General features: G+C 49.7%; 1 protein-coding gene across 5 annotated transcripts; it reads right to left on the bottom strand.

Moving 5' to 3' along the window:
* Positions 1 to 933: 933 nt before the first annotated feature.
* Positions 934 to 22490, bottom strand: HDAC6 (histone deacetylase 6). Of its 5 annotated transcripts, none has more exons than XM_069463013.1 (29): positions 22400 to 22490; positions 21226 to 21363; positions 21012 to 21140; positions 20790 to 20878; positions 18765 to 18849; positions 18616 to 18656; positions 17817 to 17913; positions 17574 to 17671; positions 16514 to 16618; positions 16327 to 16395; positions 8869 to 8995; positions 8697 to 8762; positions 8543 to 8602; positions 8376 to 8465; positions 7908 to 8014; positions 7750 to 7817; positions 7355 to 7523; positions 7135 to 7263; positions 6805 to 6973; positions 6399 to 6532; positions 5765 to 5833; positions 5457 to 5649; positions 4429 to 4578; positions 2961 to 3135; positions 2226 to 2860; positions 2024 to 2143; positions 1746 to 1892; positions 1522 to 1650; positions 934 to 1280 (listed from the first exon to the last, which is right to left on the bottom strand). In XM_069463013.1, the coding sequence occupies exons 2-29, from the start codon at positions 21331 to 21333 to the stop codon at positions 1212 to 1214; spliced, it is 3627 nt and encodes a 1208-aa protein (XP_069319114.1). In that variant the 5' UTR covers positions 21334 to 21363; positions 22400 to 22490; the 3' UTR covers positions 934 to 1211. The 5 variants fall into 5 exon arrangements, with proteins under 5 accessions (XP_069319114.1, XP_069319118.1, XP_069319116.1 ...); XM_069463017.1 differs by lacking the exon at positions 22400 to 22490 and adding an exon at positions 22050 to 22070; XM_069463015.1 differs by lacking the exon at positions 22400 to 22490 and adding an exon at positions 21861 to 21956.
* Between the last annotated feature and the right edge of the window lie 5024 nt (positions 22491 to 27514).

The raw sequence follows: 27514 nt of genomic DNA, 5'->3' as shown, positions 1-27514 counted from the left end.
CTTTTAGGCCATGGAGCCTGTGCCTCAACCCGGCTTTGGATCGTGCCTGTTCTTGGAGGGAAAGAGTTGTCAGGGCTGAAGGAACCTACCTGATCTGAGGTGGTTTGTCAAGCTAAAAATTTCCCAAACTCCCTTGCAGCTTTGGCAGTCAGGCACAGCTCTGAACAGTGAGGTGTAATCAGGGGCTCTTGGGTGGGGTATCCAGGGGGCTCTTAAAAGGGTTTGGCTGACACTCTCTTGCTCTTCCCTATTCCACTTCTTCTTGAGTGGGGCTCAGGTGGTCAATGTGGCACCATAAAGCGGCCATTAAGAAAAGGCCCAGAAACCTTGGCCTGGAAACCTTAGCCCGGATGAGAATTGCTTTGGCAGCTCAAGGGAGTCAGGGCCGAGGATAATTGTCCTCCAACTTCCCACCTCTGGTCAATAGCAGCTACCCATTACCCCAAGAAGGTACCTATGACCACCACATCCAAGGAAAACCTGGACTTCCCACCCTGTCCCCAATCAGGCCAATGAGACAGTTGGGGAAACTGAGGCCTGGTGAGGCTACTTCCTGCTAGTTTTTCTGTCTTCTCAGCCTAGGGTGTGGCTGGGACTGGCCGTGAGGCCCCTATTTCTAAGACAATTACTCATTTCCTCAAGGATTCTACTGTTTTATTGCCAGTGGAACCAGTCAAGCTGCCTGCTCTATTTTCAGTTAGCTTTTGGGGCAATGGATGGGCAGGGGGGTAACCTGATGAAGACCCACTCCCGTATTCCTTCGTTACTGATTGGCCTGGCTGGCCAGGGATGTGGGGTTCTCCATCTACTCAAAGTTAAAAGACTTCAGGTTTTGTAACAGGTCATCCTTTATTACATATGCAACCCTGCCATACCTGCCTGTTGACCCCCCTCCCTCCAATGTTACCCTCATGATATCATCCCCGTCTTGGGGCCACTGAGCTGCGCCCCTTTCCTTCTGGGGAGGAGTAGTGGTGTCCCTCGAGCAGGCAGTGGGCAGGGACAGATCTACAGCTGATCATCCAAGTGATCATTGTAGTCTTCTTACAAGTATTTACACTTAAATAAGCACTCTTGGGAGTTGCAAAGGATATTCAGGATGGAATGGAGTGGGAGGCTACCCCTCATCCAAGGGACAGGTTGGAATGAACTATGGCTGGTCTATTTTGGGCCTCAGGAGGTGAAGAAGAGGGAGCGCGGTGGTCTGGGGTTTAGTGTGGGTGGGGCATGTCCTCCCCAAACTTGTTCTGGTGGGCGATGTTCTTCACATCTAGGAGAGCCTGAGGAGGAGGGAAGAACAGGGTAGGTGAGAGAGAGTGAGGACCCCTTGACCTCGGACAGAAGGCTGCCCCCACTCTACGCCCCAACCACTCTGGCTCCTGGACTAGCCCACAGCCCCTGCCCCATACAAAATAACACGAGGCAGCCATACAGAGGGGTCTGCGTTCTCCCCTTATCCCATCAAAGAAGGGGCATGTAGGGGTGAGTGTGCACATGTTAAAGGATCTGCCCAGGGCCCACCTGGTGGTGGACATAGGCCTGACAATGATAACACCAGGCAGACAGGTCAACGTAGCTGAGAACCAGTGGGTGTCCAGAGTCTCTGTGGTGTTGAAGCATATGGCCATTGATGTAACGACCGCAGTAGACCTGAGGTTGGGGTGTAAGTGTCAGGTGGGGGTCAGCACCCACCTGTAGTCTGCTCGAGGGCCAACCTCACCCCATCCCCTTTCTCTGCTCCATACCTGATAGCAACACAGACAGACCCAGTTCTCCTGGAGTGATCCACAGTCCCCACAAGGTTGAGTCACATCCAGGCCTGCTGCAGGTATGGGGCATACTGCCACCAAATGGGGACACCAGGGCAGTGGTGTCACTGCATAAAACATGGCCTGCGGTGGGTGAAACTAAGTAAGCTGGGGACATCATCTCCCCATTCCATATTCCTACATCACACGCTCCTAATGGAGACACAAATGGGCAAGAGAAGGAAGCCATAGTCCCAGCCTCTCCTTGAGCTCACCTGATCAGTGCCAGTAAGGTCCCCAGATCTCTGCATCAGAATCAAATCATCCATGTCCTGACCTCCAGCTGCCTCTCCGAGTAGGCTCTCCTCTTCTGGGGTCTGAGAGTCTGGGTCTTCCTGGATACAAGGAGCACAAGATGTATCAGAAAGGCCCGATTTGGGCCCCTTCTTCCCCCTTCCTGGGTGTGGTGGGCCTTACCTGAGATTTCTTGCCCAGTTCCAAGGTCCTGAGACTCCCAATCAGCTTACTGGGGGATATCTGGGGTGTGGCTCCCTGCACAGGTATGGTTGGGGGGTTCTGGTTGTCTCTGCATGAGGCTAGAGGAGTTTGGATCAGTTGGGCACCCCCCATAGCCTCCCCTGAGGTGGTCTGGTCCAGGGTGGCTCCCTCCATGGCTGCCTCTGAGGTGGTCTGGTCTAGCGAAGCTCCTCCTACAGCCTCCTCTGAGGTAGCCTGGTCCAGCGTGGCTCCCCCAACAGCCTTCTCTGAGGTGGTCTGGCCCAGGGTGGCTCCTCCCACAGTCTCCTCCGAGGTGGTCTGGTCCAGAGTGGCTCCCCCCACAGCCTGCTCTGCGGTGGTCTGGCCCAGCACAGCTCTCCCCTTGGCTGCCTCCGAGGACCGGTCCTGAGTGAGCGCCACCACAGCTATCTCTGACTTAGTCTGGCCTGGGGTGGACTCTTCCGCAGATAATGCTGAGGTGGCTGTCCCCGTGCCTGCTTCCAGAACTTTCTCTTCCGGTGTGGTCATCCCCTCAGCTGGCCCAGGATTGGCTGGTTTGGGTGCCTTCTTGGTGACTGACTTAGAACTGGAGGGTGCCTCCTTGTCTTCTACCTCTGGAACCATGGAGGGAGATCCTTGAGTGTGGGTGCTATCCCCTTTCCTGCCTCCTTCCCTGAGTCCCCCAACTGCCTCTAATTCCCCACATCCACTCACTCGTGACCCGCAAGCTGCGCCAGTATCTGCGATGGACTTGGATGGTCTCAGTGATTGAGGCCAGGGCCCCGGATAGTGGGGGCCGTGGCAGGGCCAGCAGGGGTAGTGGATCTCCAAGGAGGGAGCGGGTGCAGGCAGCCATGGACTCGGAGATGGATGTCAGGTTATAGCCACCCTTTGTTAAGGAAAAGGGGAGGGAAAGGGGTGGTGGGGGTTCATCAGGGAATTTGGAGGGCAAGATGTCCTGCCTCCCCAATTCCCCCCACCCCCAGCCCTGCAAGTCTGGAGTGGTGGGAAGTACTGGGAACACATGAGTAGAAACACCTGTCAGATGGGCAGCACCTGTTTTGTGAGGTGGTTGTCGTGGGGAGGTAGATTGTGATGTAAAGTGCAAGATAACAATGCTGATATAGCATTAGTAACAGCTTACATTTATTAGGTGTTTGCTGTGTCCCAGACCCTATTTTAAGTACTTCATGCATACTAATGCGCTTAAGCCTCACAACCACAGGTGCTCAATCTGTACAGGCACTCGCCTTTGTGCCATACAGAAATCCATCTTCACGCTGTCGAGCAACCTCTGGCCTCACACCATACAGTAACCACTGACCTGACCTGCACAAGATGTCTACCGTGAACCCATACAAAAGCCCCTGCCCTGACCCGGTACAGGAACAGCTGGTCTTTCTCTCTACCCAGACTGCTGTCCTGACCTCTTCCACACTCCGTAGGAACCCCAGTCTTTTTCCAAATAAAGAAACCAAGGCTCAGAGTGGTTAGATGACTTGTTTAAGGTCACAACAGCTGAAGAGGCAGCACTGGGGGTTTGAACCTGGGCTATCTGAGAGGGCTAAATTAATGTCTGAACAATGTGTAACAGTAACAAGACTCAGCATTTACACAGGACTTACCATATGTCAGGTACTCCTCCATGGTTAGCCAGCCCCATCTTACAGATAAGGAAACTGAGGCACAGGGGGCAGGGTACTGAGTCATTTACAAAAGGTCCAGTGAATTTACTTTGTCTCTGGAACTTGTTAGAGGCAGTTCAGGTAGCAGTAGAAAGCACAGACCCTGGAGCCAGGCTGCAGGGGTTCAAGCCCTGGCTCTGCCATTAGTAAATGAGTGACCAGGCTAGTCACTACACTGCTCTGGGCTTCAGTTTCCCTAATCTTAAGAGAGGAAAATGATGAGGTGAGCAGACCCTGCTTGGAAGGCTGCTTTGCCAAGAGAATGAATTAATAATACATATAAAGTGCTGAGAAGAGTGCCTTGCACACAGTGAGCCCTTGATTAAAGCTGTTAATTATTATTAAAGCTGGTATTATTATTATTATTAATGCCTAGTATGTGCCAACAATCCAGGTGGAGACACTCAAAGGAAATTTTGGGAAACTGCCCTGAGTGATGCAACCAACTTTTCCAAACTACCCTCCCATCATGGGAAGAGGGACTGAGAGAAAGTTACCTCTAGGATAAGGATAACGCGGCCATTGGCAAGGCCCATCAGCAGGTGGGTGAGGTGGGCATAACCCTCAGGTGACACCTGGTAGCCCCCCAGGGGGTCGCCCCGTGCCGCGTCAAAGCCAGCAGAGACCAGCACCAGTTCTGGGTTAAACTGAGGCAGGGAGAGAAGAGATGCAAAGGCATGAGGGTAGGGGCTATGGTGGGCAGGAAGTGGTAGAGACCCAGGGACATGGAGATGCAGGTCAGAGAGACAGAGATGCAAGACCAGAGACCTGAACATAATGAGGGGAAGATGGGGAAACACAAGAAACAGAGACATGGGCACACAAAACAGACTTACAGACTTGGAGACACTAGAAATGGACAGACAGAGACATGAAACAGTTATGAGACGTGAGACATGGAGACCCAAATGTCAAGAGATAGTGACGTGAGAAACGGAGGGACAGAGATATGTTCTCAAACACACGCACCCCAGAGTCAATTGTGGGACACACACACAAGACACAGGGTTTCATATATACGGTGCCAAAGAGAGGCACATGCACATTTCCATAACAGAAGATGATAACGCAATTGCCACACACACAGAGAAGATGGTCACATATAGCCACACACATCCCCACACAATCACATTCCCATATAAACCAGGATTACACATCTACACTAGTCATGCATACCTACATACACGCACACACAGTTTCTCAGAGGGGACAATGATCCACAGTCACCATGCACAGTCACAATCATACACATGCCATCACCACACAGTCACAGTGGACACATGCACATTGTTGCACCCACAGGAGATAGTCACTTGCATACACAGTTGCATGTACACAGAAGGCTGTCCTGGCCACCCATGCACAGTCAGACAAATATGCAAGGCCATCACAGTCAACCCTCTGCCCTGACAGCCATCACTACAGCCACCCACAGCCTGTCTCATATGATCAGTCACTTAGCAGTCAGATGCACACAGGGTTGAGGAGGCAGGCATAGGAATATCACATTCATCCTGAGCCATACCTCGTAGGCAATGGGAAGCACCAGACGATGCCAGGCAGCCAGGTAGTCAGCGTCACCCATGTGGGGCCCATTCCAGGCCACGTTGACAGTGAAGCCTGTGCCTAAGGCCCGTCCTATTTTGCTGCTGGCACCCTCATCCCCCATGGGGAAGAAGGTGCCATGATCATAGCGGTGCAGGGACACGTATAGCACACTGCCAGAGATGGGGTGGGAAGGAGGCCATGGCTGGTTAGGGGCCCCCAGCACCCCTAAGTCATGGCTCACCCACCTCCCTAACCACACCCTTGCCCCCAGCCCCAGCCCCTCACCTGGGGTCATCCTCAAACATGTGCTGAGTTCCATTACCATGATGGACATCCCAATCCACAATCAGGATCCTGGGGAGGGGACAGTTCTTCGGTAACCCAGGATCCTTGCCCCCTGAGAGAAGGCTGGGGCTAGACCCCTGGGGTCTGCAGGGGCACCTATTGCTGGGTGGCAAGACTCTGGGTCTCTTGGGAAAGCATTGGGTATCAGGCTTCTGGGTCCTATCAGTTAAGGATAAAGCCTGATCCTGAGTCCTGAGGGCCTGAGCACTCCTGCTTAAGTGCTCCAGAGCAAGTGCTGAGTGGCCAATGCTGGGGGTTGGATCCTGAGTCTTTTGGAATAAGCACTGGGGACTGGACCTGGGCTCTGTCAGAGGCCGGAAATGCTGGAGGGGGACCCTGGATCCTGTTTTATAAGTGCCTGGGTGCCACAACCTGGGGGTCCTATCTGGGTAAGCACTGAGAGGCTCCATCCATGGTACTTTTCTGGGTAAGTGCTGGGTGACTGGACCCTTGCTCATTTCTGGGGAAAGTCCTGGGGGCTGTACCACGGGGACTGCTGAGTAAGCACTGGGCTTGGGGGGTTGTCCAGGTTCCCACAAGGATCAGAATTTGGGGGTCCCCAGGGAGCCCTTACCGCAGGGCACGCCCACTGATGGCCTGGGCATGGCGAGCAGCCACAGCCACAGAGTTGAAAAAGCAGAAACCACAGGCTGCGTCCTGCTCAGCGTGGTGTCCTGGGGGGCGCACCACAGCAATACCGTTCAAAACCTGGGGAGGAGTGGAAAGTGAAGATCGGACTGCCTGCCCTCTGCCAGTGCTGGCCCTCCTTTCTTCTCTTCTCTCTCTCCTGTCCCCTCTGCTACTACCCCAGCTGCTAGCGCCCCCTGCCTCTCCCCGGGAGCAGGGACCCCTCCCCATACCCCCTTTCCTCAGGCTCTCTCCGGCACTCTCAGAGCCTCCATGAGCAGGAGGTGGCCCTTTCTTCCCATTCACCCAGGACCTCCTCTCCCCAGGCCCACACCCCACCCCAGAGGACATACCTCTCCTGAGAGCACAGCCTCCACCAGGCAGCAGGCGGCACCGGCAGCCAGCCTCGCACAGGTAAAGGTGCTGGGGCAGATGTAGATAGAGTCGTAGTTGGAGCTCTCACGGTGCAGCTCCCGGGATTTCATCTTCTCCGTGGCCCGGAGACGATCCATGTACTCAGCACTGAAGGCACAAAGAGGGCACCCAGCCAAGTGAGGAGGCCTGGCCCCACCTCTTTTTGGCAGTAGCTCTCCCTCCTTGGTGGGGAACCCAGGCTCCAGCCCATGAGACCCCATTCACAGCCCTGGGAGCCCACCCACCGTAGGCATAGGGGGGGGTGTGACCTGTGGCAGGTGAGCAGCTCAGCATTGGTGGCAGGCCGCATGGGCAGGACGAGGCAGCGGCTGATAAGGCCCAGCTCCTCCAGGCGGCACATGATACGCGAGATGCGCTGGGGCATCTCGGGGTGGTGGCTAGCAGTAGGGGCAAACCAGAGGAAGGGGCTTAGTGCCTGTGGAGGGGGGGACCCCCCACACCCACTTATCCAGCCCTCTGGCTGCTTACTTGTCCCATAAGTTGCAGTGACTCATCATGAGTTTGTTATAGACCAGCCCTGTGCGGGCATGCAGCACTGGCCACGTCAAGATTGGGAGCACAGGGGGCTCCCAAGTTCCCTCCACCTCGTTCTCCTCCATGTCGTCCTCTTCTACGTTGTCCTCCTCAATGGGCTCAGCTACAACGGGAAGTCATATTCACCCTACTCTCTCTATCTGCATCCCCATAATACTCTGGAACTCAGGTGACCCAAACACAAAAAGGGGTGGGAGGCCTGGAACCCGGGCCCAGGGAGAGAGAGAGAGCCTGACCCTCCCGTACCAAGGTGGCCCAGGAAAGTCAGCGGGGTCTGGAAGACAGTCTCTTCCCATGGCTCATTCCATGTCCAGCCCCCCATTTCCTACCTGGTCTCACAAGGACCTCCCAGAAGGGCTCTAGGGCTTCCAGAGCGCAGGAGAGGGAAGCCTGGGCACTGGGGGGGCAGGGCAGGGGAAAGAGTGATGAAATGGCCCCTGGGTGGGCCGTGACGCTCCTGCTGTTCCCCTCCTCCAGCTGGGCTCACCTTGGGCAGGGGGCACCAGGGGAATCCAGCATGGGGCAAGGGTCTCCCAGGAGGGTGTGGAGCGAGGCACTGACACCCTCAGCCAGTGAGCGGAGGTTGTAGCCACCCTGGGGGAAGGAGTTGTGATAGGGGTCAGGAAAGGAACAGATGTTACCAGGGAAGAAGAATAAGGATCACAATCATGACAATGATAATAAAATAATACTAGGGTTCATGCTACATGTCAAGCAACAAGGAACTGAGAGGGTGATCTCATTTAATTCATTGGACAATAATATGAGGTGATTACCATTATGATTATGCCCGTTTTACAGAAGGAAAGCAGAGGCACAAAGAAGTGAAGTGACTAATGCAAAGTTGTCCAGCTAGTAAGTGAAATGCTGGGCCAGGAACTCCTGTTGGACTTGAAAGCTCTGTTCTTAAGCCCTCCAGGACCCACAGGCTGAGAGACCAAGGTGAGTCACTCACCTCCAGGGACAGGATCAGCTTGCCTCCTGCCAGACCCATGAGCAGGTGGGTTAGCTGGGCAAACCCTGCTGGAGTGGCAGCCATCTCACCCTGGGGGGACATGCAGGGTCAGCCTGGCTCTGTGCAGCCCCTTCTGCCCACCTGCCATCCCGGGGAGCCTGCCTTACCTTGGGGTCCCCTTGGAGGGCATCAAATCCAGCAGCTACCAGGACCAACTGAGGCTGGAACTGAGGGGGAAATGGACTATATGAGGCTACCTGCCATCATGGCCCATCCCTCAATGGCACCCCTCCCCCCAATACACCCCAGACCCCCCAGGACCTCAAGGGTGACTGGCAGCAGGATGTGCAGGAAAGCGGCAATGTAGTCAGCATCCCGCATCCCCACCTGCAGACACAGAGGCATGATGGAGGACATTCAGCTGCCTGTCCCGAGCTGATGGGAGGGCAGGCCTGGGCCTCACTTTGGGGGCAGAGGGTGGGCAGACACTGACCTGGTTCCAAGGTACATTGATGGTGTATCCTTGGCCTTCGCCAAAACCTGTGGTGGACCAGTTAGAGGCCTTAAGGTGGGGCCAGAACCTGCCCTGCTCATAGCGATGGATGGAGAAATAGAGGACACTGGGGACAGAGAAAAAAAAAAGGTCAGGGAGTTGGAGAAGAGAGGCAATACCCCCAGACACCCCCAATACATAGCTGCTAGTTTACTCAACTGCTTGTTTCCCTGGATTTAACCACTCATTCATTAATTTCCCCATTAATCCTTTTTTCTTTTTTGAGACAGAGTCTCGCTCTGTCACCCGGGCTGGATTGAGTGTAGTGGCATCATCATAGCTCACTGCAACCTCAAACTCCTGGGCTGAAGTGATCCTCCTGCCTTAGCCTCTCAAGTATCTAGAGGCTACAGGTATGTGCCACCATGCCCGGCTCAGTTTTGTATTTTTTGTAGAGACGGGGTCTCGCTATATTGCTCAGGCTGGTCTCGAACTGCTGACCTCAAGTGATCCTCCCACCTTGGCCTCCCAGACTGGGAGGATTATAGGTGTGAGCCACTGTGCCCGGCCATATCCATTCTTCTATTAATTTACCCTTCTATTCAGTCACCAATTTATTCATCTTCCCATTCATTAATTCTTCCATTTATTTATCTATTACCTCACTCACTCATTCATTTGGTTTCCCACCGGAACCCCTCCCTCAGCAAACATCACTGCCCCCTTGGTGCCCACTCAATTCTAGGCTCAGCTCTTGGATCTGTCCCAGCCCTGGGGGCTCCTGACCCTGTGGAGGACTGTAGATCACGTCTGACCACCACCTGCCCCTGTGACCAAGGCAATAGCAGGACAAAGCCTGTGACATTGCAGGCCCACATGAGGTATGGGGCTCTTAGCTGGGGGGAGCCTAAGGCTGCAAAGAGCCTCAAGTCAGGCTGGGGAGCTTAGTGATTTCCCTGAAGGCGGTGGGGAGACCCAGGGTCTGGGGTGAGATTTCTTCTGTGTGTGGAGGTGGAGTGGGTGCTGGCTGGGGCTGCCATAAAGCCAGTGAGGGGGCAGTTTCTTCTTCCCAGTGCCTTGCAGGCCACCTCTACTACTTCTTCTATTTTATAGCTGAGAGAGGGAGCGCTCAGGGGGTGAGAGGGACCGACATGCAAAACAAGATACTGAAAGGACATAATGTGCATGTTCTGACAGAAAGCCTAGCAGGGGGTTGTGGGAAGGCTTAATTCTGATGGGTGGGGGGAAGAAAAATGAGTAACCTATCATCCATCAGTCCATCTGTCTACCTGTCCATCCATCCATCTATCTGTTCACCTATCCTTCGCCTTCTTCTGGAAAGGATCTAAACCAGCTTTTTTCTTTTTTAGGAAAATGCAAGAAATAGTGGAAAGCAATGAACCTAGACAAACTTTAAGGGTCACATTTTAATAAATGTTTATAATGTAGTCGTGAAATTTAATGCAATTGATATAAAAGGATTCTTAAAATTGAGGAAAAATATGTTGGACTATTTTTTTTTTTTTTTTGAGACAAAGTCTCGCTCTGTTGCCCGGGGCTAGAGTGCTGTGGCATCAGCTTATCTCACAGCAATCTCAAACTCCTGGGCTTAAGCAATTCTTCTGCCTTAGCCTCCCTGGTAGCTGGGACTACAGGTATGCGCCACCATGCCCGGCTAATTTTTTTTATAGATTTTTAGTTGTCCAGATAATTTCTTTCTATTTTTAGTAGAGACGGGGGGGGGGGGTCTCACTCTTGCTCAGGCTGGTCTCGAACTCCTGACCTGGAACGATCCTCCCGCCTCGGCCTCCCAGAGTGCTAGGATTATAGGCGTGAGCCACCACGCCTGGCCAGAAAAATATGTTAGAATTGGGGAATGAAACATGTGAAAGTTCTGGTCTTGAGTAAGTGGGGGATGGTTATATTATTTTTTATACTGATAGACAAATATTGGTTTTAAAACATTAGAGGAAGAGTAGAACATAACAATTATCCTTAGGGGAAGAAAGGAATAATTAAAACATTTGAAGAAAGCCAACTCTACAAGTGAACCACCAGAGTTAACCAGAAGAACTAGCACCCAAGGAAACTAAGTTTATAAAGCAAACTGAAGGAGATTTTTTTTTTAAAAGTTTTGACCACCTTTGAGTGAAATGGTAGATTGATAGCACAGGTTTACCTCCTTGCTCTTTTACCACCCCAGTCAAAAGCCAATAAAGGAATTTCAAACAAGTATCAACCCAGAAAGAGAATAGGAGAAAAGGATGTCAGACAACAAGAGATGTCAATGAATTTCTGGAAGTAGACTTTGAGGCTCCAGGGGCCCCTGTCCCGTGCTGAGCAGGAGGAGGGGGCACCCAAGAACACCTGAGGTTTTTCTTCCAGAGAAATCAAGCACAGATCCAGGTCAGTGCACACCAAATCCATTCTTTTTTTTTTTTTTTTGAGACAGTCTCACTCTGTTGCCCGGGCTAGAGTGCTGTGGCATCAGCATCGCTCACAGCAACCTCAAACTCCTGGGCTCAAGGGATCCTTCTGCCACAGCCTCCAGAGTAGCTGGGACTACAGGCATGTGCCACCATGCCCGGCTAATTTTTTCTATATATTTTTAGCTGTCCATATAATTTCTTTCTATTTTTAGTAGAGACGAGGTCTCGCTCTTGCTCAGGCTGGTCTCAAACTCCTGACCTCGAGCGATCCTCCTGTCTTGGCCTCCCAGAGTGCTAGGATTACAGGCGTGAGCCACTGCCCTGCCCTCAAATCCATTTTGAAGAGCCAATTCACTGATTGACCAATTCACCAAACTTACTTGCTGCTTTTAATTACTTAGTTTTAGTTCACTTGTTTTTCTTGTCTTTATAACAGCATTTTAAGGAGTGTCCAATTTGTCTCCCTGCTGCTGGCGTTAAGAGACTGAGAAATGGGGAGCTGGGAGATCCAGGGGCATGGATAGATTTATTTTTCATTTATACATTCTTATTCACAAGGAAGGTTGTTTGAATACATTTACAATTCTTCATATCCATGTACGTAGTCAATAGTGTATCCACAGAAGAACACACAGTTGTAACATTTATTAAAACAATTAATGATATTAATGATTTTTATTAATTTTCTCAGGTATGATACTGAAATAATTCTTTTTTTTTAAAGAGACAGACACCATATTACTCTGATTGGTAATGCTTTTTGAAAACGTGTCCTTATATTTACAGATGCATTCTGGAATATTTACGGAAGAAATTATATGATATCTAGGATTAACTTCAACATGAAACAGGTGGAGGGCAGTGGGTGAAGGTATAGATGAAACAAGAATTGATTTATATTGAAGCATTCAATTCCAAAATTCTGAAATGAACAAAATAAAGATCAGAGGCCAGGTGCAGTGGCTCACGCCTGTAATTCTAACACTTCAGGAGGTTGAGGCCAGGAGTTTGAGACCAGCCCAAGCAACATATTGAGACCCTGTCTTTATGAAAGATAGAAAAATTAGGTAGGCATGGTGGCGTGTGACTGTAGTCCCAGCTACTCAGGAGGCTGAGGCAGGAGGATTGCTTTAGCCTAGGCATTTGAGGTTTCAGTGAGCTATGATGACCCCACTGTACTCTACCCCAGGCAATAAAGTGAGACTCTGTCTCAAAACCGCCCCCCACCCACAAAACCAACCAACCAACCAACCAACCAACAAACAAAAAACAGAAGAGGAAACTATAAGGACAAAAACAGAAAAATTAATGAAGTATAAAAAAACCCACAATAAAACAGTAGAGATGACCAAAAAAGCCCAAAGCTAGATTGGAAAAGATAAGTTAAACAGACACATCTTTGGCAAGGCTGAGGGAAAAGAGAGGTCACCCCAAAGAAGAGGCCCCCTTTTTCTGGCATTTGGCAGGATCCCATCTAATAATGCCCAGGTCTTTGCCCACACTCTCTAAAGTTTAGACCTGTCAGGGGACATTCCCTGTCCCCATTCTGGGGAAATGCCTTTCAGGAAAACAGACCAATACACACCACAGCAGAGTAGTCCCATGACAGCCTCCTACAACAGTCCTTCATTCTTGGGTATAAATAGCCAAATAAGGATTGCTAGACTTTTGAGGAAAACCACCAGCATGAAAGAGAAGGACCAAGATAAAACAATTCAACCAGCCTCAGAATAAAGAGACAGAATTCAGAGAAGAGAAGAAACTTAAAGCACTTCTAATTAGTACTAGATAAAAACAAGATCAGGAATGACAGGGCATAGAAAGAGAGGAAGAAAGTGCTTTTAGAGATTAAAAGAATGTTTGAATACGTAATTCAACAGAAAGGCTTAAAGATAAAGTTGAAGAAACCTCCCAGGACACAGAGCAAAAGAAAAACACAAGATTAAAAGTAGGAGACACAGAAGATCAACCCAGGAGGTCTAACATCTAACTAAGAGGAGTCCTAGAAAGAGAGAGAACAGAGAAAACAAAGGAGAAGAAATTTTCAAAGATTCAGTAGAAGGAAACTTCCAAGGATTTAAGAAAGGCATGAGTTTTCAGATGCAAAATATCTACCCACTGTGAAGTAGAATGAGGGAGTTGGGGTGAAAGTTTAAGACCAGGGATAAAGAAAAGAACCTAAACCCTTGCAGAGAGAAAAACAGATTACTCAGAAAGGAATGAAAAGCAACTGGAATGCTGGAAACAATAAGGCAACGTCTAGAGAATGACCAAACTAGATTGGATAAGGGGCCATAGGAGCTCAGGATCTGTAGAGGAAAAGTGGATTCTCTGCAGTCAGTTAGATAGAAGGCTGGATAAAACAACAACTACAGGTGAGCATCCTTTTTTTTTTTTTTTTCTTTTTTTAAAATTTTATTCTAGACCCGAGTAAGGAGCCTGGAGAAACTGGCTTCTCCTGGATCGGGATCCCAGTCCCACGGTCTCAGGTGAGCATCCTTAATCTGAAAATCCAAAATCCCAAATGCTCTAAAATCTGAAACTTTTTGAGTGCTGACATGACGCTCAAAGGAAATGCTCACTGGAGCACTTTAGATTTTGGATTGGGGATGCTCAACTGGTAAGTATAATGCAAATATTCTCAAATCAGAAAAAATCCAAAATCGGAAACACTTCTGGTCCCAGGCATTTCAGATAAAGGATACTCAACTTGTACTTAACAATGTCCCCTAATGGCAAGGACTTGCTCAAACTCTTTCTGCAGGAAAGTGAAACTGGTACCCTCCTGGAGGGAAGTCTCGAAGTATATACCAGACTTTAAAGTACACTGACCCTGTGATCCAGCACTCCACTGTTAGAAGTTCATTGTACAGGTATACTCAGAGAAGTGCAAAATTAGATATTTACAAGACTATTCACAGCAGAATTGCCTGTAATAGCAAAAACTGGGAAACATCTTGAATGTCCCAGGGTTAAGCAACCAGAGGTACAGTCATACAATGGAATACTACAAAGAATGAGATGCTTTTAGAGGCACTAACATGGACAGGTGTCCACAATATGCTGTTTTTTTTTTTTTTGAGACAGAGTCTCACTCTGTTGCCCGGGCTAGAGTGAGTGCCGTGGCGTCAGTCTAGCTCACAGCAACCTCAAACTCCTGGGCTTAAGCGATCCTACTGCCTCAGCCTCCCAAGTAGCTGGGACTACAGGCATGCGCCACCATGCCCGGCTAATTTTTTCTATATATATATTTTAGTTTTCCATATAATTTCTTTCTATTTTTAGTAGAGACACGGTCTCACTCTTGCTCAGGCTGGTCTTGAACTCCTGACCTCGAGCGATCCACCCGCCTCGGCCTCCCAGAGTGCTAGGATTACAGGCGTGAGCCACCGCACAATATGCTGTTAAATGAAAAAATCAAGTTGCCGAAGAACATGTGGAGGATTATTGCATTAGGCAATGTGTTGTTAATAATGACAGTAATGAATATTCATACATCTATAGAAAGAATCTGTACGAATATAACCTAAATTCTCAGCAGGTAGTTTTGAGGTGATGGGAATTATAGGAGAACTCACTGCATTATTTAATTTTTTAAAACGAGGCCGGGCGCGGTGGCTCACGCCTGTAATCCTAGCACTCTGGGAGGCCGAGGTGGGCGGATCGTTTGAGCTCAGGAGTTCGAGACCAGCCTGAGCAAGAGCGAGACCCCATCTCTACTAAAAATAGAAAGAAATTATATGGACATCTAAAAATATAGAAAAAAAAAAAATTAGCCGGGCATGGTGGCGCATGCCTGTAGTCCCAGCTACTCGGGAGGCTGAGACAGGAGGATCGCTTGAGCTCAGGAGTTTGAGGTTGCTGTGAGCTAGGCTGACGCCACGGCACTCACTCTAGCCTGGGCAACAGAGTGAGACTCTGTCTCAAAAAAAAAAAAAATAAATAAAAAATAAAACAAATACTGGGCTGGGCACGGTGGCTCACACCTGTAATCCTAGCACTCTGGGAGGCCGAGGCGGGTGGATCATTTGAGATCAGGAGTTCACCCTGAGCAAGCCTGAGCAAGAGCGAGATCCCGTCTCTACTAAAAAAATGGAAAGAAATTATATGGACAACTAAAAATATATATAGAAAAATTAGCCGGGGTCGGGCACGGTGGCTCACGCCTGTAATCCTAGCACTCTGGGAGGCCGAGGCGGGTGGATCGCTCGAGGTCAGGAGTTCGAGACCAGCCTGAGCAAGAGCGAGACCCCGTCTCTACTAAAAAATAGAAATTATATGGACAACTAAAAATCTATATAGAAAAAATTAGCCGGGCATAGTGGCGCATGCCTGTAGTCCCAGCTACTCGGGAGGCTGAGGCAGGAGGATTGCTTAAGCCGAGGAGTCTGAGGTTGCTGTGAGCTAAGCTGACGCCACGGCACTCACTCTAGCCTGGGCAACAAAGTGAGACTCTGTCTCAGAAAAAAAAAAAAAAAGAAAAATTAGCCGGGCATAGAGGCGCATGCCTGTGGTCCCAGCTACTTGGGAGGCTGAGGCAGGAGGATCGCTTGAGCCCAGGAGTTTGAGGTTGCTGTGAGCAAGGCTGATGCCACGGCACTCTAGCCTGGGCCACAGAGTGAGACTCTGTCTCAAAAAAAAAAAAAAAAAATGAAACAAACACTTTGCAGAATTGCCATAATCAGAGAAAAAATAAAGTAGTAATTTGAGGTTCACTCCGATTCAAGGGTAAATTGGTGAACAAAATCTTCAAGTATTTGTGGGTCAAATCCCATCTCTCCTAATTCTTCTCTGTGTGACCTCTTAACCTGTAAGCCTCCGTTCCCCCATCTGTAAAATGGGGAACCCAACAGTCCCTGCCTCAGGATGAAATTAGGAGGCAGCAGACACATAGAGCAGCACAGATCCTCCTTTCAGGGCAGGCCCAGTGAATATGAACACTTCTCCTCCCTCCTGACCCTTCTGGGTGGGCCTGTAAGGATGGGAGGTGGCCGGCAGTGTAGCACCTAGAGTGGGACTTGGGGCATACCTGGGGTCCTGGTTGAAGGTGAACTGTGTTCCCTGACCATGATGTACATCCCAATCCACGATAAGAATCCTGTGAGTGGGAGAGAAAGGAGACTCTGTGAGGGAATCAAGGTGAATCTGGGAGAAGAACCCAGACTAGGAAACCCCACCCTATGCCACCCCTATCACATGTGTCCTCTGCTGCTGACCTCTCGATGCCATGCTTCTTTTGAGCATAGCGGGCAGCCACAGCCACATGGTTGAACATGCAATACCCATCCATAAGACTGTGCTGGGCGTGGTGTCCAGGAGGCCTAGGAAAAACAAGAAAGGCTACAGATTAGGGGGGGTCCTCCTCTGCAGAGACGGACTCTCCCCTGCTCCCTAATCCTGGGCCGCCAACTCCTCTAATGCTGATGCTTGTAAATATGCCAGGAACTGAGTAACTGGAGCCCTCAAATCCCCACCCCCCGCCCCCCATCTACTGCTCTCTCTCCAAAGGAGATTTGAAAATATTCATTAAAATTGTCAATGCATACATTCTCATACCCAGGCATTCTGCTACGGGGACTTAGCCCATGACCTATATAACAAAAAGGGTGAAATAACATGTTTATAAATGTATACCATATTTGCTGTGGCATTGTTTTTGAAACAGTAAATGATTGGGAAGAACCAAAATGTCCATTGGTAGGGGACTGGTTAACTTAAAGTGCATTTACACAATGGCATTCTACCAGAGTCTAAGCTACATGCTGTTAGAGAAAGCCTTCCAAGATATGCAAGTAAAAATGCATGGTATGGAAGGGAGTGTGTCAAGTGTCATCACGTGTAGTTGAAAAGATGGGAGGGGGAGAAAAGACTACATCTTCTGCATTTCATCAATTCTAGGATGCCAGTGATGATAAAATGGACCATGATTTTACATGTCGACATCAAAGCAGAAAATGCTGCCAATGAAATTCTGTGACACCACTGTTTATAAGATGCATCTGGATTTCAAGATGTACACCTGAGAATCAATGAAATATGGTATTTATTACTTGAATAAGACTATTTGTGGGAGACACACAAGTCACTGGTTCCAATGACTACCTCCCAGGAGAGGGAGGTGTCTGGGCAACAAGGATGCGAAAGAGACTTTATTGTATTCCCTTTTGTACCCTGTGACTCTTGAACCACATGGATATATTACCCATACCAATACATTTTACATTCAAGAGAAAGACTTTTAAAAAATGTATAAAGTTAAATGCCAGAGGGCTCTACCTGACGATGGCCATGCCATTCCGGATCTCAGCCCCCAGGACCGCATCCACTAGCCTGAGGACAGAGCCCGAGGCCAGGCAGGCACAGGTGTATGAGTTCTGGAGACACAGGGAAAAGCCAGAGAGGGAGTGAGGGAGAGAGCAGCTCTATCCACTCAGCTGCTTCCCTCAGGATGGGGTGGGCACGGGCACGGGGGATGCCAGGATTGCTGCCATTCCCTGCCCCCACAGTTCTCATCCATACCGGATGCAGATAAACTGAGTCATAGGTGTCTGCTAGCGTGCGGAGTTCTCCCTCATTCATGTACTGGGTTGTCTCCATCAGATCAATGTATTCTAGGCTAGACACAGAGAAGGATGAGATTCAGGGCCCTGTCCCCACCCCAGCTGAGCCGTCCACACACCAGACCCCTGGTCAAATCAGGCCTTTCCAACTGTCAACCTGGGGGACCAGCTGGGATATAGGACACATTCTGTTTCTTCCCTAGCCTGCCTCAGTTCCAGTAATATCCTTTGCTCCCTAGCTCTAGCCATACCAAATCCTACTTCCAGGCCTTTGGCCAGACTGTTCCAGCTATCTGTTCCTCCCTTCCCTCAGCCCCTGTCTTCATCTGGCATATTCTTTTTCTCCTCTTAAAGCTCAGGCCAGATAACCCCACCCCTGCCAAGCTACCTTTCCTTGAGCCACACCACACCAGGCCTTTTCCTCTGGGTACCTATAGACCCCTGGGGGGACCCCTGATCACTCTGTCCACATAGTCACCATCTGTTCACACGACCAGATTGTAATAAATATGATAGCTCATCATGGGTGGATGATATGTCAGGTTCCATGCTAAGCCACCTGACACATGGAACCCTCTTGAGGAACTTATGTTTACTAGCCCCCATGTTACAGGCAATGACACAAGATTCAGAGAGGCTCGGCAACTTGCCCAAGGCCGGCCACAGAGTCCATGACATTCCTTCCCAAAGCATTCAGCCTTGCCCCAAATGGTCCAGGGCAGCCTCCTCCCCATCCCTACAAGGCTCCCAACCTTCACCTGTGAACCAACATCAGTTCTTCCTTTTCAGCGAACCGAGCCTGAGGAGACATGAGGAATAAAGGGCTAAGGCATGGGCTAAGGCACGGGCTGTGCCCAGGTCCTGCCAGCTCCCTGCCCTCCACCTAGAGTGTCATCTGGGGACTCACCTGAAAGGACACGCAGCGATCTAAGAGGCCTTCCTGGACCAGCTGCTCCTTGATGGCATGGAGCCGCTCAGGGCCTTCAGGGAAGCTGGGGAGAGGGAGATGCAGCTAGGGTGGGACTTGGGGTATACCTGGTCACACATTTGTATGGGGACACTGGGGAGTACCACATCCATTCTCACCATGTCTCTCTATCCATCTTTCCACAGCTGCTCACCCTAAAACTGTGCCACCAGCCCTGTCTCCTGTCAACTCCAGAGTCTGCCTCTCTCCTCGCCACTGCCACTGCTACGACCATAACCTCCTGCCTGGGCTGCCATTTCATCTCCTCCCATGCCTCCCTGCTTCCATCCTCGCTCCACCAACAGCTGTTCCACACACAACAGCCAGACACTGGTTATAACCCTAATCAGATCATGCCCCTCTGAGGCTCCCAACCCATTCTGAGTAAAAGCCAAAGTCTTTCCTATGCCCAGAAGGCCCTAAACAACCTGTGCCCCATCACCGCTTTCACCCCATCGCCTACCACTCTCCCCCTCCCTTGCTTTGCTTCACCTGCTCTGGTTTCCTCCCTGGTCCTCAACTGAACCTAGTACTCTGCAGCCAGCCCCAGGGACTTTAGGTGGCCTCCTTGTTTAGAACACTCTTCTCTCAGATGTCTCCATGACATTCTCCCTCACCTTGTCAGATCCCTGCTCAAATGTCAGTGAGGCCTGCCCTGACCATCCTATTTAAAATTGAAGAGTCCCCTCCACTGCACTTTCTACTCCTATCCTCCCCCTTTAGTGCCTCTCCATAGTGCTGTTCTCCTTGTCGCACTGTATCATTTGCTTGTTTGTTTGTTTACTGTTTGTCTTCCACCTTCCCCCTAAGGCAAGGGTTTTTGTTTGTTTTGTTTATTGCTGTATCCCTAGCTCCTCAATAGATGGGAAATTAGTATTCCGTAAATGAAGTCTTTTGCCACTGTGAATTAGTCTTAGGTTGAGATAGGAGACATAGATACTAAACTGATAAACACATAAGTATAATAATTAACAAACAATGTCATGGGCTAGGAGAATATCTGAGATGAGGCGTGGGGGTAGGGTAGCAGCCAGGCAAAGAAAATTTCATCGAGATGTGAGAGTTAGCTTGGAGAGGAGAAGGTAGTAGGAAATTTCTGGAAAAGGGATCATCTAGGGTAAAGACCCGAGGTTACAGCATGCCTGGCATGTTGGAAGGACAGCAAGGGGACCGGTGTGGGTGAAGAGAATGATGGGGAAGATTAGCTGATGAGGTCACAAAGGCAATGTGGAGCCAAATCACGTGGAACCTTTGAGGCAGAATGAATTTGGACTTTACCTTGAGGGCAACAATCTGTCCCTGAAGTACTTTAAGAAACAGAACATCATCTCCTACATACTTTTTTAGGCTGCTTTGTGCATAACAGATAATAGGGGTGAGGCTCGAAGCAGGGGACTAGTGAGGAGGCCTCTGCAAGTCTAGGTGAGTAATGATGGTGGTGGCAGTGGAGGTGGTGAGAGGTCAGATACTGAATACATTTCAAATGTAGAGCCAAAAGAATTTCCTGAGTCTTTTGAAAACCAGAGCGAATGGGAGGTGTAATCTTTCTGTTTCAGCACAAATGTCCCTTCCTCAAAGAAGGCTTCTGGGAACCCTGGATGCTAGTCCAGGTTCCTCTATTAAACACTCTTGAATCCCCTGGTCTTATGTCTGTCTTCATTAAACACCTCATACTGCTGTTGGCTGCTTAATGATCTGCCTTCCTACTCACCAATCAGCTCCCTGAGAAGGGACCCTGTCTGGCTTGATCAGCACATTTGTGTCACCAACTCCTGGCACATAGTAGGCACTCAATATAAATGTTTGTTGGCTAAATGAGAAGAACCCTTTCAAGCTGAGCTCCACCTCCCTAAATCATCTGCCTCCAGTCTCCAGGCTGGTGTAAGAAAGGATTTGTTCTTGCTAATGAGCTCTAAGTGTGTGTATTTGCGTGGTTTGGGGACAGCCTGGAGGACCTGGCCTCACCTGTCATCCCAGAGGCAGTGGAATTCATTTAGTTGCTCATCCAACACCAAGCCAGTGCCAGACAGTGGCTCGGCCTCAAGGTTCAGATCCTGCAGGGGAAAAAAGTGAGACACAGATCCATTTAGGGCCTGAGTCATAGGGAACATCTTATACTGTTCAGGGTGGGGAACCTAAAGGTTCTGATTGTCACAGTAGGCTAAATCACAGCCAGGCCCCTCTCACCATCCCTTGCAGCCCCACGATTAGGTCTTCTTCGGTCCCTTGGCAGAGCTTCTTCATTTTGCCTTTCTTCTTTACCTCTGCTAGATTGGGGCTGGAGCGGGGTACAGCACCCTTTTTAATGCTTCGCTTCTGCCAATCAGAGAGAAGGGTCAGAGTCCAGGGCATGGCAGGCTTGCTTCCCCCCCCCCCCATCAGGGCAGGTCTAAGGCCTCACCGAGGTGACAATGGAAGAGGTGACACTGGAATGGTGAGGGGGCGATTGGGGGTTGTGCCTACTCCTTCGATGCCTGTTTGTGGTGGAATCCTGGCCGGTGGAGGTCATGGTTAGGGAGACTTCGCCCCTGCCGGAGATCTGAGGGAGTGGAGGTGGCTGTGAAGGGACTGGTGTGCCCTGAGGATCCCACATTCCTGCCCCTTTCTATGCCCCGCCCCCTATACTAGATTCCATCCCATTGCCCACAGCCGCGTTCTAAACTTCTCCTCTCTCAAGGCCATCTCCCTCCACTCAGGTGTCCATTCCACCTGGTTGCGCCCGGCCCACCCCTTTTACAAATTCCCCTTCCCCTGTCTTACCCTTTTCACTGAGCAATGAGCCCCCAAGCTCATTCAGTCCGTTTTAGGGCCTGCCCTTTTCAGCCCATCACCGCCCCTCCCACTCTACCAAGCCCCGTTCCCAGACCCTTTCATTCCTCTAAACCTCGCTCAGATCCCATCCCCTCGCAAACTTGCCCTTTCCGGCCTATCTCCCGGGATAATCACCTACCCTTTCCCTCCGCCAGACCCAGCCCTGGCCTCGACTCCACCCGTAACGTTCACTTAACTCCACCCCTTATCGGGCCGGACCGGTACCTTTCACTTCACCAGATCCCGCCCCTCACGGGACTGCCCCTTTCCCTCCACCAGACGCCATCCACCGCCCAGACTCGACCCTTCACGTTTCACCGAGGCCCTGCAGCCAGTCCCGAACCACCTTCCGCCAGCCTCCGCCCCCTGCCCGCCTCTGCCGTCGACGTGGCCAATCCTTTCAGATCCACTCACAGAACGCAGCCCTTTTCTCAAACCCCGCTTCAGGCTCGCGCCGCCAAATTCCAGGCGACCAGTGGGGCCACGGGTGCCCAAGCCTCTCTTTTCCATTGGTACGGGTCTCTCTACTGCCCGCCCAGATCCCGCCTACAGTGGGGATTATGTCGCAGGGCCACACCTCTCGCGAGCTCTCGGGCCGCAGAACGGCGCGTACGGGCGTCATGCCCGCTGCACTGCGCCTGCGTGAAGGGCACGCGAGCCGGCCGTTTGAAACTGAGCTCCGGCTCAAGCGCTCCCCTCCCCCAGCTACCGCCGCTGTCGTCCTGGCTACCATAGTCGCGGTCCCTCAGTCTCTGTCCAGTCACCTTAGGAGCCCTCCGGACCCACGCCAACCGTGCTGTGCGGTGTCTCGAGAGCAAGCAAGGAAGCGAGGGAGTTAGGAAGGGGCGTCTTCTCTCCCCGCGGCTTCCCGCGCGGCGCGCCACGATGACGTAGCAAGGGCGGGCTAGTGGCTGGGCCCAGAGCGAGGTTGACACTGGACGATGGCTGGTGGCGGCCAAAATGGGAGTGGTGATGATGCTAAATGTTGTGAGGATTTTCTGAGTTAATATTCACTACGGTGGTACACGGGAAGCACTCATCGAATGTTAGCTATTAATATTCTGCGACGAAAGTGGGTGGAGGGGTGGACGGAGTCTTGGAGACAAGTAATGGTAATGATAGGAAGGATTATGTGACAGGCATTGTTGGAAGCCACAATTCTATGCGGTAGTTCCCATTATTAAGGCTGCTTTGCAGATAAGGAAACTGAGGTTACAGGACTTAGGCATGTGACGTTGGGCAAGTTACTGAACAGCTCTGTGCTCAGTTTCCTCATCTGGAAAATTGTGATAATAATATGCTCAGAGCCAGAGTGGACTGGGGAGGGGAGTTTCTCATAGGCGGCAGCTCTCGCTATCTGACCCCTCCACCAAGTAACCTCTGCTCCCAAGCTGTAATAGAAAGTGCATGTGTGCCTGGGGGTAGGGGGACCTGTCCCTGTGCCCCACCCCCTGCAACTCCCACCCCGTGTCTAAATGTCTAAATATCAGCCCCACAAGAGGCCGGTTTGTCCTCCTAATCTCCCTTTCTCATTCTCCACCATTTCCTACCGGGCTGTAGGCTGGGGCCGGAGAGATAAGCAGTCTGGGAGGATAAGCAGTCTGGCAGCATCGCTGACTAACAAACAGATTGACAGCCCCACCACCCAGTAGCCGTGCCTTCTGATCGTGAAGATGCCAGTTCCTGCCTCCTCTTTCCTTCTACTCTTCCTACCTGAACATACCTTTTGTCTCAGCGCAAGAAGGTAACAGACCCAAACCTTTAAACCTTTACACACACCAAAGAAAACACATACGATGATACACACTGAAGAACATTCCAGGGTTGTGATGCCTGCAAAGTAATGGAGTAGGGAGTCTTATAAAAGGTCAAGGCCCGGCCGGGCACGGTGGCTCAAGCCTGTAATCCTAGCACTCTGGGAGGCCGAGGCGGGAGGATCGCTCAAGGTCAGGAGTTCGAGACTACCCTGAGCAAGAGCGAGACCCCGTCTCTACTACAAATAGAAAGAAATGATCTGGACAGCTAAAAATATATATAGAAAAAAATTAGCCGGGCATGGTTGCTCATGCCTGTAGTCCCAGCTACTCAGGAAGCTGAGGCAGAAGGATTGCTTGAACCCAGGAGTTTGAGGTTGCTGTGAGCTAGCCTGACGCCACAGCACTCTAGCCCAGGCAAGAGAGGGAGACTCTGTCTCAAAAAAAAAAAAAAAAAAAAAAAAAAAAAAAGATCAAGGCCCGTTTTTCTGTATAGTCAGAAGAGAGGTTCCTGTAGAGCAGGGGTCAGCAAACTTTATAAAGGGACAGATAGTAAATATTTTAGGCTTTGCAGGCCACATATGGTCTCTGTGACATATTCTTTTTCTTTCTTTTTTTAAACAACCCTTTAAAAATGTAAAAATGGCTCACAGTTCTGTCTTGGGCCTGAAGGCCATAGTTTGCCAATCCCTGCTGTACAGTGTCAATCTTTGGTTTCCTTTATCTGGCTGGGATTCTTTTACAGGATGAGGGCAAGAGTTCTGTTTTTCCTGAGGAGAGGTATTCCCTTTGTGTGAGGTATGAGGACAGGGATTCATGGACAGGGTCAGGTCACTTCTGGTATTCCTCTAGTGGGCCAAGCAGATGTTCCTGGACAGAATGAATTCAGGGATTCCTATAGTTTCCACACTGTTCATTTACTGAATCAAGCAGGAGTTTCTATTACAAGAGAAGATAGTAGTTTCTAGAGAGTTCCAGATTATGGGTTCCTATACAAGCTTAGGATGGGGCTTCTTAGACTCCATTATGACAGATTCCTACAAAGAGATCAGGTTGTCCAGTGCTGGATCAGCACAGGTGTTTCTGTATAGGTTTGGAGCTTATGTTCATATAGATAGTAAGATCAGGTGTTCATGCCCAGATTCAGGTCAAGAGATTATTATTAATTAGGCTAAATTATGCTAGCTGCTGTAACAAACTCAGAATCTCAAGGGCTTAACAAATAAATATTTATTTCTTGCTCATACAAAATTCAATCTGAATATTTACTACTGGTCATCCGTGGACCCAGGTAACTTCCATTTTGTGACTCTGCCCTCTTCTAGGTCCTTGGAATTGTCACTCTTCAGTTGGTAGGTGGGGAAAGAAAGAGAATGGAGAATTTCATGAGAGGTTTTAGTGGGCCAGGCCTGGAAGTGGTGTACGTCACTTCTGCCCACACTCTATTGGTCAAAACTCTGCCACATGTCCATATCTAACTACAAGGGAGGTTGGAAAAGATAGAGTGAACTCAGGAAGCAAGGGAACACGTTTCAGTGAGCCTATAGCACTGTCTGGTACAGGATTCAGTAGACTCCACAGAGCTACGCTGTCCAATATTGTAGCCACTGGCCACATGTGGCTACTATCTTTGAAATGTGGCTAGTCCAACTTGAGATGTACTATAAATATAAAATACACACCAGATCTCAAAAACTTAGTATAAAAAGTTTAAAATATCTCAGTAATTCTTATATTAGTTATATGTTGTAATGTTAATATTTGGATGTATTAGGTAAAGTAAAATATATGTATTTTTTGAGACAGAGTCTTACTCCGTTGCCCTGAGTAGAGTGCCGTGGCATCAGTCTAGCTCACAGCAACATCAAACTCCTGGGCTTAAGCAATCCTCCTGTCTCAGCCTCCCCAGCAGCTGGGACTACAGGTACACATCACTATGCCTGGCTAATTTTCATATTTTTAGTAGAGACGGGGTCTTGGTCTTGCTCTGGCTGGTCTCTCAAACTCCTGAGCTCAAACAGTCCTCCCACCTCGGCCTCCCAGAGTGCTAGGATTACAGGCATGAGCCAGCATGCCCAGCTGGTAAAGTATATCAATATGTATTAAAATTAATTTCATCAGTTTCTTTTTCTCTTTTTAACGTGACTACATAAACATGTAAAATTATACATGTGACTCATTATATTTCCATTGGGCAGCACTGCTATAGAAAATTTTCTTTAAAGCATTGTGACGGGTTCTTTCACTGTGTAGGGGTAGGGATTTCTCTATAGGGTCAAGTTAGTGTTTTCTGTCTGCAGTCAGGAGAATGATTCTATTACCTGGTAAAGCAGGTTTGTAGGAAAATATAAGGGTTGGAGACATTGTAAAGTTAGAGGGAAAGGTCTGAAGGCATTTTTTTCCTGTCCAGATTAAGGTTAGGTGTTCCTTTCGAGGCCAGGAGAGTGGTTTCTGTAGGCAGTCAGGCCAGAGGATCACAACATGCTCAGGCCAGGCACTTCTGTATAGGATCAGAGCTAGATTCCTGGAGACAGATCAGGTGATCCAGTTGGGGCTTAGGCCAGGGGTCCTTGTACACGTTGCAGACACGTGTTCATGGTAATTCAAATTATGGGTTGGTTAACAAGTTCAGAACAGAGGTTCCTCTATGGTGTAAGTGTTTTTATAATGGTTCATTCCTTGGATCTCCCTAAAGAGGCAAATAAGAGGTTCCTGTGTAAGGGCAGGATTTTCTGTACCAGCTCAGGACACAGGTTCCTGCTGGAAGTCACAAAGGGTAGTCCTGTGCAGGGTAAGGACAAAGATCCTGTGCAGAGTTAGGATATAGTTCTTTCAGAGATTCAGGTTAGTGTTTTTTTCTGTTGGGTTAGGACAATGGTTCCTATACAGGGTAAGGGTAGGTCTTCCGGGACAAAGCCAGGCAAAGGCTGTTAAAGAGGATCACTTCAGGCTTCCTGTTCAGAGTCAGAAGAGTATTTCCAGAGGATAAGGTTAGGAGTTCCTGTAAAGGATTAGATCAGCGATTCCTGTGAGTGAATAAAGTAAAAGAATTCTCTTGAGTTTCAGGAAAAAGGTTTTCTGGTATAGTTGTAGGGTCAAGCTTCCTATAGAGGGTCAGGGCAGTGGAACTAGTGCAGGGTGAGGACAGGGAGCCTTGTACAGCATCAGCAAATGGCACCTATACAGTAGAGTTGGGTCCTATACCAGGTGAGTCCACGGGGGCCTGTAGAAGATGAGGTCAGTGTTTAAAGTAGATGGTCAGGACAGGCATCCCTGCCACCAGGTCAGGGAAAGGTTTTCTATACAAGTTCAAGAATGAGGTTCATGTTAAGAGTTAGATCATGGGTTCCTGTGGACTCTACAGGGTAGGGTGTGAGATCAGCGATTATTGTACAGGGCTATATCAGAGGTCATTGTCAACAATGAAGGCGAGGCCTTCTATATGCAGTCAGGGTTCCTGAAGAGGTTGAGGATGGATTTCTGTAGAGGGAGAGAGTTGGGTCCGTGGTTCACAATTTGGTTTATCATGAGTAAGGTGTTTCTAAAATGCTCCCTGGAGGACAGGGCTGCAGCACAGTGTGAGGAATTCTTGTCTGAGGTCAAGGCAGGATTCCCACGGGGAGATTGGTATTTGTGCAGAGGGCCAGGACAGGCATTCCTGTCAGGTGCTACAGGGGCTTTCTTACGGTGTGAGCTCAGAGATTCCTAAGTGGGGTAAGATAGAGGTTCCTGTGCCAGGGGAGTACAGGGGTGCTTCCTATTCAAGGTGAGGGCTGGAGTTCCTGTCCAGGATCAGGATGAGTTTCCTGTGGATAATTAGGTAAAGGGTTCCCTTAGAGTTCCAGAGTGAGCCTCCTGAACCAGGCTAGGGCAGCTGTTCTCATAGGGGATGAGACTTTGGGCTCCTGAACAAGGTAGGGCCAGGCACATGTCCAGTACAGGTTCTGAAGGACAGGGGCTCCTGTAGGATGTGAGGGCTGGGCTTCTGTGGGGCGCCTGGCAGGTGGCTTTCATAGGGTCAAGGCTGTTCTGAACAATCCCTGCAACGAGTGTAGACTACTGTGATCCTGAAATGGGCCACTCAGTGGCGAGGTGACTAGCTGCTGGAGAGTTGTTCTGTGGAGT

This window comes from Eulemur rufifrons, chromosome 30 (assembly GCF_041146395.1).
Source record: "Eulemur rufifrons isolate Redbay chromosome 30, OSU_ERuf_1, whole genome shotgun sequence".
NCBI classification, from domain to species: domain Eukaryota; kingdom Metazoa; phylum Chordata; class Mammalia; order Primates; family Lemuridae; genus Eulemur; species Eulemur rufifrons.
Note: the sequence above shows the minus strand (reverse complement) of the source record. Positions and strands in the feature narration are given on the sequence as shown.